Below are 13842 nucleotides of genomic sequence, written 5' to 3' on the forward strand. Positions count from 1 at the left end.
AGAGATCTTATCCTTGTTGAATAATATGCTTTTGGTTGCACAATAAGTAGGCATCACTCTGCCAGCACAGACCAGACAGTAGAGGTATGTGCCAACTGCCATTTCCTGTTGCTGCTTAGGTGATTGTGAGGGATCATTTAAGCAGAGGTTGCCAACCTGTAGGCCGTGGGCCTATTTGCAACAAGGCTGCATGGCGCACAAGTGTTGTGGTGCAAATGGGGCGCTCAGGCCCCTACTTGCTCAAGTGTCAGAGGCGCTTGGGCCCTCACTTGTGAGCGTTGGAAGCACTCTCAACCACACTCACACAAGCAACATCCCATCCCCTGCTCTAGGCCACCAACCTGGAAAGGTTGGGGAACTCTGATTTAAGGCTTCTTGCTTGGGATAGCTCTGCTTAAAGTCCCTGCTTAAAGATTTGGTCTTCAATTGCTGATTTAAATTTAGTATGTTGTTTGCTTGTCCTATAAAAGATGACTCTGTTGACTCTGTTGTTGCTTGGCCATTTTGTTTAGCCCTGTGGGATGAAGAACCCTATTTGTTCATTTAACAATCACCAAACATGTTCCTTGGTAGCTGATAGGCCAGCGATGGTGAACCTTTTTTTCCTTTCATGCCATAAGTGGGTGGAGCGCAGGGGGGTTGTGTGCAGGCGTGCCGCACCCATAAAGCAATGTACAACCCCCCCAGTGCTCATGCACGCACTACAGGCGCTCCCCCCCATTTTTTGCATGCTTTTTTCACCCTCCCCAGCCTCCAGAGGCTTTATAGGAGCCCGGGGATGGTGAAAACAGCTTCCCCTGTCCCCCTGGACACCCTCCGGAGGCTTCAGGGACCTTCAGGAGGCTTCCCTGAAGCCTCCGGAGCAGTCAAAACAACCCTCCGAGCAAACCGGACATCTGTTCCCGAACTTCCAGTTTGCCCATAGGGGCGGTTTTTTGCGCTCCGGAGGCGTCATGGAAGCTCATGAAGCCTCTGGAGGGCCTCCGGGGGGGGGGGCATGGGAGGCTCTTTTCACCCTCCCTAGGCTCCTATAAAGCCTTTGGAGCCTGAGGAGGACGAAAAATGGCTTTAAAAAAGGCTGAACAATGTGCCTCATCTACATCAGGAATTTTTCGGCTTTTAACCCTTGCTTAGCTCTGCTCCAGTGATCATAAAGTCAGACTAGGTAAGGCACCTCGTTCTCCTGCCGCCTCCTATAGAGGACACTTTTTAGAGGCTTTTTTAAACAGTTAAGCACTAAGCAGAGTCATCCATGGTGATTCTGGCAGCAACTAGCTCAGCCTTTTTCCTTTTACATTTTTCTTTTCTTTTCATGATGACAGTAGTGAGGCTCTGCCTCCCCTGACTGCATGTCCCTGCTGGAAAGGGACAAAAGGATCTATGAGTCTAGTCATGTATGAAGGCTAGCCATGCTTGCTTTTTGAGTGTGGTACTACACAGTCTGCTTTGAAGCCTAGCAGGATAAACTAAGATGGGACAGTGGGGTAGTTAGTGGTGGGATATAAATATGAACTGCAGAGGTCCAATTTCATGCTTGAGGTTTGAAAATGGTTGCACACCTGCCATTACGGCTTTCACTTCTACTTCTTGATAGGTGGTGAGGGAGAAGAAAGTTGGGCAGTTCAATTTGGAGAGGATGCCTTAGTAGTATGGAGTACATACCAAAATCTGGCTTATAAGCCCCGCCCCCTTGTTATTGTTTATGTTTTTAGCCACGCCCCTTTGTGTGACGTATTTTGTTATGATTCCACCCCTTTTGTGACGTGTTTTTGTTTACAGTGTAACCCCTCCCCATTTATGTCATCAATACCTAACCCTAACCCTAACCCTAACCCTAACCCTAACCCTCAGTCCCAACCACCCCTCCCACCCCTACCCAAAATGCCGGAACTGCTTTTTAAATGAAGTACTTTAAGGTCATGGTGAGGCAAACCCCAGTGAACCCGAAAGCCTCATCCCCGGTAGCACGGTTTCAAAACACGCACCCGCCGGTTGTGACACCCGTGGCCTTTCACACGGGGACGTAGTAACGACAAACACAACAGACCCACAATCCCTTTCGGTATGAATAATTATGACGTCATAATTACTTGTCAGAGGAACTTCACATGGTGCGTTTTACACAGCCTGTTTAAAAGCTGTATACAAGCAAAGAGAGCCCCCGACATGAGGGATTTTTTTACAGAGATGTTAAAATAAAATAAAAACTATATTTGCGAAGAAAATTAACTTTCTTGTACATGAGTTAACTATCTTACAAAGACAGAAGCTAAAGGAATGAGGAAGCAACTTTTGTGGCTCGTACACGTTTGCTTTCACAAGATTAAAAGTAAAAATAATTAACAGGAATGGGAGTCTGTCAACATAACAATAGTGGATTCCAAATAATGACATTTCTTTACACACAGCAGGGGTTGTATAAAGAATATAGAGACGTGGCCGGGCACATCATGGTTGGGAGATATGTCCAGACATATTCTGGATATTGGTACACATGCGCACAGAGACAGCCAAATCACGTGCCAGGGCCTTGACTAAGGAATTTTGAGGTTTTTCTAGTCACTTAAGGCTTAGGCTTCTGAGACCCCAACATGCAAGCTGACAATGGAAATAATAAAAGTGTTCATAATGAAGAACCAATTGATGATTTATTCGATGTGAAAATGACACCAGAGCCAGCAAAGAGACCCCGGCGAATTAGGAAACTTTGTAAAAAAATTTACATTGAGAGTATACATGACTTACCGGTTAAGATATGTTATTGTCGATTCTGTCAGCCACCAAACAATGAAGGTATGCATTATATGTAAACAAAAAAACAAAAAAAAGTTTCACGATTTGAAAAAAAATAGAATATATGTTGTAAGATATGTCTTTTTTTCAGAACTGGCACCACAACTGAATACAGGGTTGTTGCAAATTGTCAAGAACTGTATTATCAAAATTCTCCAGCATTGTTTAATGGGATGCCTGCAAAATGAAGACCAAACGGACGGAACCGATGAAGCAAGCCTTATTAAAAGCATGTGTCTTCAAATATCTAGACCTCAAATTGTATGGCTAATTATTAATATTTCAGACAAAATGAGTAAATTATATTTCACAAGAGACACCTTAAATGAAGTCAAGGCGTTTATAGAAAGCATTGAAAAATCAAAGGAACCACTCTTATTAATGAAAAAGATATGCGATGAGACACCTATATCTTTAAAAAGACTGATATGTCAAACTGTTACAAAACTTGATTATAAGTGCATGTTAATGTAAAATTTTGTGTTTCTAATAAAAGCTACAAAATGAAGAATTTTTGAAGTCTGTTGTTATTTCCTATTGGTAAAAGGACATTTAGAATTCTCAGGAGGGGTGGGGGATATTGGTTATACAGAAAGCAAATTTTAGGGGCATGGTTTCAGGAACACCAATAGGTTTGTAGGAATACGTTCTACGTCAACACTATTGGAAAGGTGTGATATAGCTGTTTAAAAGCTGATAAGACGTTGGTGGTCAATTAACCTCAGACACTGTGCACGGCTGACCATAGAAGAAGACTGCTTCAGAATGGCAGAAGCTAATGTGAGTACTTCTATAACTATTTAAAATATAGATCTTCAATATATATATATATATATATATGTAATATCAACCATTATGTGTTTATTAGGAGGAGGTGACAGATTCGCAATGTGTGAAAGCATGTGAAGGTATTATTTTTTCTTTTCTGGGTAAATCTATAGATTGGGGAGTGGGGGGGGGGCAGGGTGGTCGTTTTGTCTATCTGCAGAGCTTCTATTACATTTCAACTATTGTTTCAGAGTGTGAGGAAGATGAGTTATACGCAAATCTCACCATGCCTACAGATTCACAATATAATTTATACATGAATGCAAATCAGTTACAAGGGGAAATAGAAGGTATGTTAATTAATATACAGACATAACTACTGTTTAAATGGTAAAGTTTGTCAGGACTTATGATGAAAGGTTATCAAAAAAATGAGTGTGTAAGGGGGATGGTGCTGGAGGGGCAGGTTTCAAACTAGACATTTAATATATTAAGGTTATAGTTTTCTGTAGCAAGAAGTACAATTATATGAATTGATTTTTCTTTTAGATTGGAGTGACATTAATGATGAATTGTTTGCCTTGTTAACTCTACCTGAGGACTCTCAAGAGTTTTCCTATAGTGGAGCCCATGGAGTTGCTACATTACAAGGGTCACAAGAAAGCGAATTAGAAGGTTTGTTATTTATTTTACAAGATAAGTATTGCTTTAAAAAGATGTATGTTGTTATAGAGTGTAATAAAGAGATAAACCTAACAGCAATATGGGTGGTGTGGTTATGTGTAATGCTGTATTTAGTAGTATTTATTGTAATAAATATGTGAAAAAGAGGCACACTCACGGTTCTACGTTCCTTTTTTAGAATGGTGGAATAGACAGTTGCAGACATGGTTTCCAAACATCAGTGCCACCCCTGTACAATCGGGAGGTGGTCCACAAGCAAGAACAACACAGGGGCAGGACATAACACAAGGCTCACAAGAAATGGATATGCAAGGTAGGATCTGTTATGTAGATACATGCATTAGAAAAAGCAGTACTTATATATATTTCCAGGCTGTTTTAATATATTCTTTGCACTATAATAAGTAAGAAACCTAACCTAACTGCTAATTACGAATCTACAGATAGTGACAGCGAACAGTTCTCTGCTGATTTTCCAAGGCCACAAAGCGATCGACAGAGTATTGCACCACAGCAGCACCCGTCAAGCCCTGCACAGGATTTACAAGGGATGGAAAATGAACCCCAACCATCAACATCTCGTGGAATACAAGGTTAATTTAAATGCAAAAAGTATTAGTAAATAGGGATATTTGAAGTTATTAAACAGTAAAAGATTCTCAAAATGTCTTTTTTTTATTTATTTATGTAGAGCCTGTTTGTAAAAAGTCAAGAATGTGGGCTGACATCCCTCAGAGGACGGTAACAGACAGTGACAATACCAGTGAAGAGGATGTTATGTCAGGAACCCAATCAGCAGATGAGGGGGAGGCATTGGAAGACTCAGCCACGCTAAGTGCAACAGAAATCCCAGAGGTGTTCCTCGAAAGAATGCAAGCATGGCATAGAAACTTTGAGAATTTCACGGCGACAGAATACTATGAGCGTTATAGATTTGTAAATATGGAATATGTTCAATCATTCACGCAAGCTATAGATATTATTCATAATGAGATACAGGGCCTTTTGAACCGTATTTCCAGGGAGATAAGGCCCAATGATTTTATACAATTGCGGATGGATGCTGAGGAATTAGGGAGGCCCTTATTTAGTGTTAGGAGGCATCTGGAGGATTTAAATGCTGATCAGTTCCTTAGTTATGTAGAGAATTTATTACAGAGCAACGTTGAACTCTTGTGGAGGAATTCTTTGGAATTTACAGTCACTATTGTGAAGAACCGGGAGGGTGGAGGTCTTAGGAAATTAGGAACAGTTCTATTCAGTAAGGTATTGGAGAAGAAAAAACAGCACCTGATTGATTTCAATGTGGAGGGGATGTTTCTGTGTTTTGCAGGCAGCCTGCTGACATTGTTAGATAACGGGACGTCTACTAAACAAGAAATTATTACCAGAGCTGTGGCCCTACATAAAACCCTGGGTATTCCTACAGATCACAGAATTGACTTTTCACAGATACACTTATTTGAGGACTACTTCGGTATAACTATAAAGATCGTGTTTTACCATGAAGGGGGTTGGAGATTTTTTGTAACAGGAGGGTCCCTGGAAGTAAGAGTAGAGTTTATGCTGTTACACGACAGTCATTACTACGGTGTAAAAAACATAAAAGGCTTCATGGGTGCTCGTTACTTCTGCAAGATGTGCCACACAGCATATCACCATAAATTTAAGCATGATTGTCAATATTTTTGTCGAGCCTGCACAGGTTCAGAATGCCGCAAATTGCCAGGAAGGAGTGTGAAGTGCCAAACGTGCAAAACGCTTTGCAGATCTAAGTCATGTCTTGAAATGCATGAAAGGCTGGCTTCGGAAGGAAAAATTAGTTGTGAAGCTAATGTGTTTTGTTCTAGGTGTGGTATCTATGTGCCGGTCCCACACACCGAATGTAAGAAGGTAACGTGCGGGCAGTGTGATGCTGTAGTAGATAACTTGGTAGGTCACTTATGTTTTCTGAAAAGGCTTTACAAACCAAATATCGGTGCCAGTTACATTGTGTATGATTTTGAATGTTGTCAAGAAACAGGAACACACATACCAAATTATGTGTATGCTATGGACATGCTGGATGGTCAAGAGGTTAGAAAGTGGGAATGGTCCGGAGTTAAATGTCTGGAGGAATTTGTGAAAACGTTTGTGCAGCCTAAGTTTAAGGGTTCCACATTCATAGCCCACAACTCCAAGAGTTATGATGGTTACCTAATCCTCAGGCAGTTGATTCGTGAAAAGGTGAAGGTAAAACTCTTAACTCAAGGAGGCAAACTGTTATGCATAACCCTACCTATGTTTCACATACGTTTTATTGACAGCCTTTCTTTTTTACCAATGAAGCTTAGTAAAATGCCAAAAGCTATGGGTTTTCAAGGCTCCAAGGGTTATTTCCCTCATTTGTTCAACACTACAGAGAATCAAGAGTATGTTGGAACTTTGCCAGAAGCCAGGTATTATAGTCCTGATACCATGATGCCTGGTGAGAGAGAGGACTTTGAGAAATGGTATGCGGCTAATAAAGATACAGCATTTAACCTCAAAAAAGAGCTTGCATACTATTGCAAAGAGGATGTAAAAATATTACGGAGGGCCTGCAATAAGTTTAGAGAACAAGTTATGGAAATGACAAGTAGAGAATGTTTCACAGGGAGGGGGGGAGATATTCTTGAAGAGAGAGAGATTCACTGCATTGATCCTTTCCAGTATGTGACATTAGCTTCAATTTGTATGGCACAGTACCGATTCATGTTTTTAAAGAAGAACACAATCGCACTGGCGCCTTTGGACAATTACCAGAAAAGCAAGAAAAGCTTTTCTGCTTGCTCTATACAGTGGTTGATGTATATAGAGCATACAGAAGGGATCAACATCCAACATGCACTGCAAGGTGGTGAAAAGCAAGTAGGTATCTATTTTTTGGATGGTTTTGCCGTCATAAACGGGATACCCACAGCGTTTGAATTTTATGGTTGTTTTTTTCATGGATGCCCTATATGCTACAAGCCCCAGGACTTCAATAGTCTGCTTGATTCAACCTATGGCATGTTGCATGCTCGCACTATGGCTAAAGAAGATTACCTACATAGTTTAGGTTTTGTAGTACGAAACATCTGGGAACATGAATGGAACGGCCTGATGAAGAGAGATGCGGGATTGAAACAATTTCTAACAGATAGTAAAATCCCAACACCCTTGAATCCCAGAGATGCCTTTTTTGGGGGTAGAACAAACGCCACATGCCTGTACTATAAACCAAAACAGGGAGAACAAATCTTGTATTATGATTTTACAAGCTTGTACCCCTTTGTGAATAAGAACAAGATGTATCCGATAGGTCACCCTGAAATAATCTACCAAAACTTTGGGGATATAAAACAGTATTTTGGACTTGCAAAAGTTAAAGTGTACACTCCGAGAGGCCTATACTTTCCTGTACTGCCGCATAAGGCAGGCGGAAAATTAATGTTTAGTCTGTGTGCAACTTGTACGGAAAATCAACAAGTCACAGAATGCCTCCATAACGATGAGGAAAGAGCCCTAACCGGCACATGGTGTACTGTAGAATTGAATGTGGCTCTAGAGAAAGGCTACAGAATTGCAGAGATCTACGAAGTTTGGCATTTTGAAAGGAAGTCAAAAAACTTGTTTTCAGGTTATATTAACATGCATCTCCGTCAAAAACAGGAGGCTAGCGGGTATCCCGATTGGTGCAGAACAGAGGAAGATAAAGAGCGGTATGTTCGGGATTATGAAAAGAAGGAAGGTGTCCTTTTACGCAGGGAACATATTGAAGTCAATCCTGCTAAAAGACAGATTGCTAAACTGTTTTTAAACTCATTGTGGGGTAAATTTGGCCAGAGTACCAATCATATGACAACATCTGTGGTGACAGAACCTGAAGAATTATTTCAATATCTTTTTGTTCCCTATTACGAAGTGTCCTCCTGCGAATTTTTGGATGATGAAGCAGCCGTTGTAACGTGGAAAACCGCCAAAAACCAACCTACTAAGTCAACGTGTACAAATGTGTTCATTGCCAGTTTTACAACTGCTTATGCACGGCTAGAATTATACACGTTATTGGATCGCTTGGGGGACAGATGTCTCTATCACGACACCGATTCTGTCATTTTTATTAGCAGAGAGGGGGCGTGGTCACCTTCGCTAGGGGATTATTTAGGACAGTTGACAAGTGAGATTCCCCCAAACACTTCAATCACGGAGTTTGCAGCAGTTGGGCCAAAGACCTACGGGTATGCTTTGTCAAACGGTGCAACTGTGTTAAAGGTGAAGGGGTTGACATTAAATAGTGCCAACTGTGTAAAAATTAATTTTGAAACTCTGAAAGAGCTGATTGATGATTATTGCCTAACAGGGGGTGAGGAAAAGAAAGAGATTCGGGTACAGCAGCCTGGTACGCCCCCTCTCTGCTAATAAAAATGACAGAATCGGTGTCGTGATAGAGACATCTGTCCCCCAAGCGATCCAATAACGTGTATAATTCTAGCCGTGCATAAGCAGTTGTAAAACTGGCAATGAACACATTTGTACACGTTGACTTAGTAGGTTGGTTTTTGGCGGTTTTCCACGTTACAACGGCTGCTTCATCATCCAAAAATTCGCAGGAGGACACTTCGTAATAGGGAACAAAAAGATATTGAAATAATTCTTCAGGTTCTGTCACCACAGATGTTGTCATATGATTGGTACTCTGGCCAAATTTACCCCACAATGAGTTTAAAAACAGTTTAGCAATCTGTCTTTTAGCAGGATTGACTTCAATATGTTCCCTGCGTAAAAGGACACCTTCCTTCTTTTCATAATCCCGAACATACCGCTCTTTATCTTCCTCTGTTCTGCACCAATCGGGATACCCGCTAGCCTCCTGTTTTTGACGGAGATGCATGTTAATATAACCTGAAAACAAGTTTTTTGACTTCCTTTCAAAATGCCAAACTTCGTAGATCTCTGCAATTCTGTAGCCTTTCTCTAGAGCCACATTCAATTCTACAGTACACCATGTGCCGGTTAGGGCTCTTTCCTCATCGTTATGGAGGCATTCTGTGACTTGTTGATTTTCCGTACAAGTTGCACACAGACTAAACATTAATTTTCCGCCTGCCTTATGCGGCAGTACAGGAAAGTATAGGCCTCTCGGAGTGTACACTTTAACTTTTGCAAGTCCAAAATACTGTTTTATATCCCCAAAGTTTTGGTAGATTATTTCAGGGTGACCTATCGGATACATCTTGTTCTTATTCACAAAGGGGTACAAGCTTGTAAAATCATAATACAAGATTTGTTCTCCCTGTTTTGGTTTATAGTACAGGCATGTGGCGTTTGTTCTACCCCCAAAAAAGGCATCTCTGGGATTCAAGGGTGTTGGGATTTTACTATCTGTTAGAAATTGTTTCAATCCCGCATCTCTCTTCATCAGGCCGTTCCATTCATGTTCCCAGATGTTTCGTACTACAAAACCTAAACTATGTAGGTAATCTTCTTTAGCCATAGTGCGAGCATGCAACATGCCATAGGTTGAATCAAGCAGACTATTGAAGTCCTGGGGCTTGTAGCATATAGGGCATCCATGAAAAAAACAACCATAAAATTCAAACGCTGTGGGTATCCCGTTTATGACGGCAAAACCATCCAAAAAATAGATACCTACTTGCTTTTCACCACCTTGCAGTGCATGTTGGATGTTGATCCCTTCTGTATGCTCTATATACATCAACCACTGTATAGAGCAAGCAGAAAAGCTTTTCTTGCTTTTCTGGTAATTGTCCAAAGGCGCCAGTGCGATTGTGTTCTTCTTTAAAAACATGAATCGGTACTGTGCCATACAAATTGAAGCTAATGTCACATACTGGAAAGGATCAATGCAGTGAATCTCTCTCTCTTCAAGAATATCTCCCCCCCTCCCTGTGAAACATTCTCTACTTGTCATTTCCATAACTTGTTCTCTAAACTTATTGCAGGCCCTCCGTAATATTTTTACATCCTCTTTGCAATAGTATGCAAGCTCTTTTTTGAGGTTAAATGCTGTATCTTTATTAGCCGCATACCATTTCTCAAAGTCCTCTCTCTCACCAGGCATCATGGTATCAGGACTATAATACCTGGCTTCTGGCAAAGTTCCAACATACTCTTGATTCTCTGTAGTGTTGAACAAATGAGGGAAATAACCCTTGGAGCCTTGAAAACCCATAGCTTTTGGCATTTTACTAAGCTTCATTGGTAAAAAAGAAAGGCTGTCAATAAAACGTATGTGAAACATAGGTAGGGTTATGCATAACAGTTTGCCTCCTTGAGTTAAGAGTTTTACCTTCACCTTTTCACGAATCAACTGCCTGAGGATTAGGTAACCATCATAACTCTTGGAGTTGTGGGCTATGAATGTGGAACCCTTAAACTTAGGCTGCACAAACGTTTTCACAAATTCCTCCAGACATTTAACTCCGGACCATTCCCACTTTCTAACCTCTTGACCATCCAGCATGTCCATAGCATACACATAATTTGGTATGTGTGTTCCTGTTTCTTGACAACATTCAAAATCATACACAATGTAACTGGCACCGATATTTGGTTTGTAAAGCCTTTTCAGAAAACATAAGTGACCTACCAAGTTATCTACTACAGCATCACACTGCCCGCACGTTACCTTCTTACATTCGGTGTGTGGGACCGGCACATAGATACCACACCTAGAACAAAACACATTAGCTTCACAACTAATTTTTCCTTCCGAAGCCAGCCTTTCATGCATTTCAAGACATGACTTAGATCTGCAAAGCGTTTTGCACGTTTGGCACTTCACACTCCTTCCTGGCAATTTGCGGCATTCTGAACCTGTGCAGGCTCGACAAAAATATTGACAATCATGCTTAAATTTATGGTGATATGCTGTGTGGCACATCTTGCAGAAGTAACGAGCACCCATGAAGCCTTTTATGTTTTTTACACCGTAGTAATGACTGTCGTGTAACAGCATAAACTCTACTCTTACTTCCAGGGACCCTCCTGTTACAAAAAATCTCCAACCCCCTTCATGGTAAAACACGATCTTTATAGTTATACCGAAGTAGTCCTCAAATAAGTGTATCTGTGAAAAGTCAATTCTGTGATCTGTAGGAATACCCAGGGTTTTATGTAGGGCCACAGCTCTGGTAATAATTTCTTGTTTAGTAGACGTCCCGTTATCTAACAATGTCAGCAGGCTGCCTGCAAAACACAGAAACATCCCCTCCACATTGAAATCAATCAGGTGCTGTTTTTTCTTCTCCAATACCTTACTGAATAGAACTGTTCCTAATTTCCTAAGACCTCCACCCTCCCGGTTCTTCACAATAGTGACTGTAAATTCCAAAGAATTCCTCCACAAGAGTTCAACGTTGCTCTGTAATAAATTCTCTACATAACTAAGGAACTGATCAGCATTTAAATCCTCCAGATGCCTCCTAACACTAAATAAGGGCCTCCCTAATTCCTCAGCATCCATCCGCAATTGTATAAAATCATTGGGCCTTATCTCCCTGGAAATACGGTTCAAAAGGCCCTGTATCTCATTATGAATAATATCTATAGCTTGCGTGAATGATTGAACATATTCCATATTTACAAATCTATAACGCTCATAGTATTCTGTCGCCGTGAAATTCTCAAAGTTTCTATGCCATGCTTGCATTCTTTCGAGGAACACCTCTGGGATTTCTGTTGCACTTAGCGTGGCTGAGTCTTCCAATGCCTCCCCCTCATCTGCTGATTGGGTTCCTGACATAACATCCTCTTCACTGGTATTGTCACTGTCTGTTACCGTCCTCTGAGGGATGTCAGCCCACATTCTTGACTTTTTACAAACAGGCTCTACATAAATAAATAAAAAAAAGACATTTTGAGAATCTTTTACTGTTTAATAACTTCAAATATCCCTATTTACTAATACTTTTTGCATTTAAATTAACCTTGTATTCCACGAGATGTTGATGGTTGGGGTTCATTTTCCATCCCTTGTAAATCCTGTGCAGGGCTTGACGGGTGCTGCTGTGGTGCAATACTCTGTCGATCGCTTTGTGGCCTTGGAAAATCAGCAGAGAACTGTTCGCTGTCACTATCTGTAGATTCGTAATTAGCAGTTAGGTTAGGTTTCTTACTTATTATAGTGCAAAGAATATATTAAAACAGCCTGGAAATATATATAAGTACTGCTTTTTCTAATGCATGTATCTACATAACAGATCCTACCTTGCATATCCATTTCTTGTGAGCCTTGTGTTATGTCCTGCCCCTGTGTTGTTCTTGCTTGTGGACCACCTCCCGATTGTACAGGGGTGGCACTGATGTTTGGAAACCATGTCTGCAACTGTCTATTCCACCATTCTAAAAAAGGAACGTAGAACCGTGAGTGTGCCTCTTTTTCACATATTTATTACAATAAATACTACTAAATACAGCATTACACATAACCACACCACCCATATTGCTGTTAGGTTTATCTCTTTATTACACTCTATAACAACATACATCTTTTTAAAGCAATACTTATCTTGTAAAATAAATAACAAACCTTCTAATTCGCTTTCTTGTGACCCTTGTAATGTAGCAACTCCATGGGCTCCACTATAGGAAAACTCTTGAGAGTCCTCAGGTAGAGTTAACAAGGCAAACAATTCATCATTAATGTCACTCCAATCTAAAAGAAAAATCAATTCATATAATTGTACTTCTTGCTACAGAAAACTATAACCTTAATATATTAAATGTCTAGTTTGAAACCTGCCCCTCCAGCACCATCCCCCTTACACACTCATTTTTTTGATAACCTTTCATCATAAGTCCTGACAAACTTTACCATTTAAACAGTAGTTATGTCTGTATATTAATTAACATACCTTCTATTTCCCCTTGTAACTGATTTGCATTCATGTATAAATTATATTGTGAATCTGTAGGCATGGTGAGATTTGCGTATAACTCATCTTCCTCACACTCTGAAACAATAGTTGAAATGTAATAGAAGCTCTGCAGATAGACAAAACGACCACCCTGCCCCCCCCCCCACTCCCCAATCTATAGATTTACCCAGAAAAGAAAAAATAATACCTTCACATGCTTTCACACATTGCGAATCTGTCACCTCCTCCTAATAAACACATAATGGTTGATATTACATATATATATATATATATATTGAAGATCTATATTTTAAATAGTTATAGAAGTACTCACATTAGCTTCTGCCATTCTGAAGCAGTCTTCTTCTATGGTCAGCCGTGCACAGTGTCTGAGGTTAATTGACCACCAACGTCTTATCAGCTTTTAAACAGCTATATCACACCTTTCCAATAGTGTTGACGTAGAACGTATTCCTACAAACCTATTGGTGTTCCTGAAACCATGCCCCTAAAATTTGCTTTCTGTATAACCAATATCCCCCACCCCTCCTGAGAATTCTAAATGTCCTTTTACCAATAGGAAATAACAACAGACTTCAAAAATTCTTCATTTTGTAGCTTTTATTAGAAACACAAAATTTTACATTAACATGCACTTATAATCAAGTTTTGTAACAGTTTGACATATCAGTCTTTTTAAAGATATAGGTGTCTC

The 13842-nt window shown here is 40.4% G+C and overlaps 2 protein-coding genes across 2 annotated transcripts; one reads left to right on the forward strand and one right to left on the reverse strand.

Moving 5' to 3' along the window:
* Positions 1 to 3633: 3633 nt before the first annotated feature.
* On the forward strand, positions 3634 to 8543 carry LOC116504328. Its single transcript, XM_032211278.1, has 7 exons — positions 3634 to 3701; positions 3813 to 3911; positions 4111 to 4236; positions 4424 to 4558; positions 4689 to 4838; positions 4937 to 8425; positions 8521 to 8543. Exons 2-7 carry the CDS (start codon positions 3848 to 3850, stop codon positions 8541 to 8543), a joined length of 3987 nt encoding a protein of 1328 aa, XP_032067169.1. The 5' UTR covers positions 3634 to 3701; positions 3813 to 3847.
* A 17-nt stretch (positions 8544 to 8560) lies between these two features.
* On the reverse strand, positions 8561 to 13403 carry LOC116504335. The gene is made up of 6 exons (XM_032211294.1): positions 13336 to 13403; positions 13125 to 13223; positions 12800 to 12925; positions 12478 to 12612; positions 12198 to 12347; positions 8561 to 12099 (listed from the first exon to the last, which is right to left on the reverse strand). Exons 2-6 carry the CDS (start codon positions 13186 to 13188, stop codon positions 8561 to 8563), a joined length of 4014 nt encoding a protein of 1337 aa, XP_032067185.1. The 5' UTR covers positions 13189 to 13223; positions 13336 to 13403.
* Positions 13404 to 13842: the final 439 nt, after the last annotated feature.

The sequence above is a fragment of the Thamnophis elegans genome, chromosome 2 (genome assembly GCF_009769535.1).
Source record: "Thamnophis elegans isolate rThaEle1 chromosome 2, rThaEle1.pri, whole genome shotgun sequence".
NCBI classification, from domain to species: domain Eukaryota; kingdom Metazoa; phylum Chordata; class Lepidosauria; order Squamata; family Colubridae; genus Thamnophis; species Thamnophis elegans.

Excerpts from the sequence above, each read along its gene's own strand:
- LOC116504328 (XM_032211278.1), top strand. The coding sequence starts at position 3,848 with ATGCCTACAGATTCACAATATAATTTATACATGAATGCAAATCAGTTA. Across the intron at positions 3,912-4,110 it reads GTTACAAGGGGAAATAGAAG|ATTGGAGTGACATTAATGAT; the intron begins GTATGTTAATTA and ends TTTTTCTTTTAG. Across the intron at positions 4,237-4,423 it reads ACAAGAAAGCGAATTAGAAG|AATGGTGGAATAGACAGTTG; the intron begins GTTTGTTATTTA and ends TTCCTTTTTTAG.
- LOC116504335 (XM_032211294.1), bottom strand. The coding sequence starts at position 13,188 with ATGCCTACAGATTCACAATATAATTTATACATGAATGCAAATCAGTTA. Across the intron at positions 12,926-13,124 it reads GTTACAAGGGGAAATAGAAG|ATTGGAGTGACATTAATGAT; the intron begins GTATGTTAATTA and ends TTTTTCTTTTAG. Across the intron at positions 12,100-12,197 it reads AACATCTCGTGGAATACAAG|AGCCTGTTTGTAAAAAGTCA; the intron begins GTTAATTTAAAT and ends TTATTTATGTAG.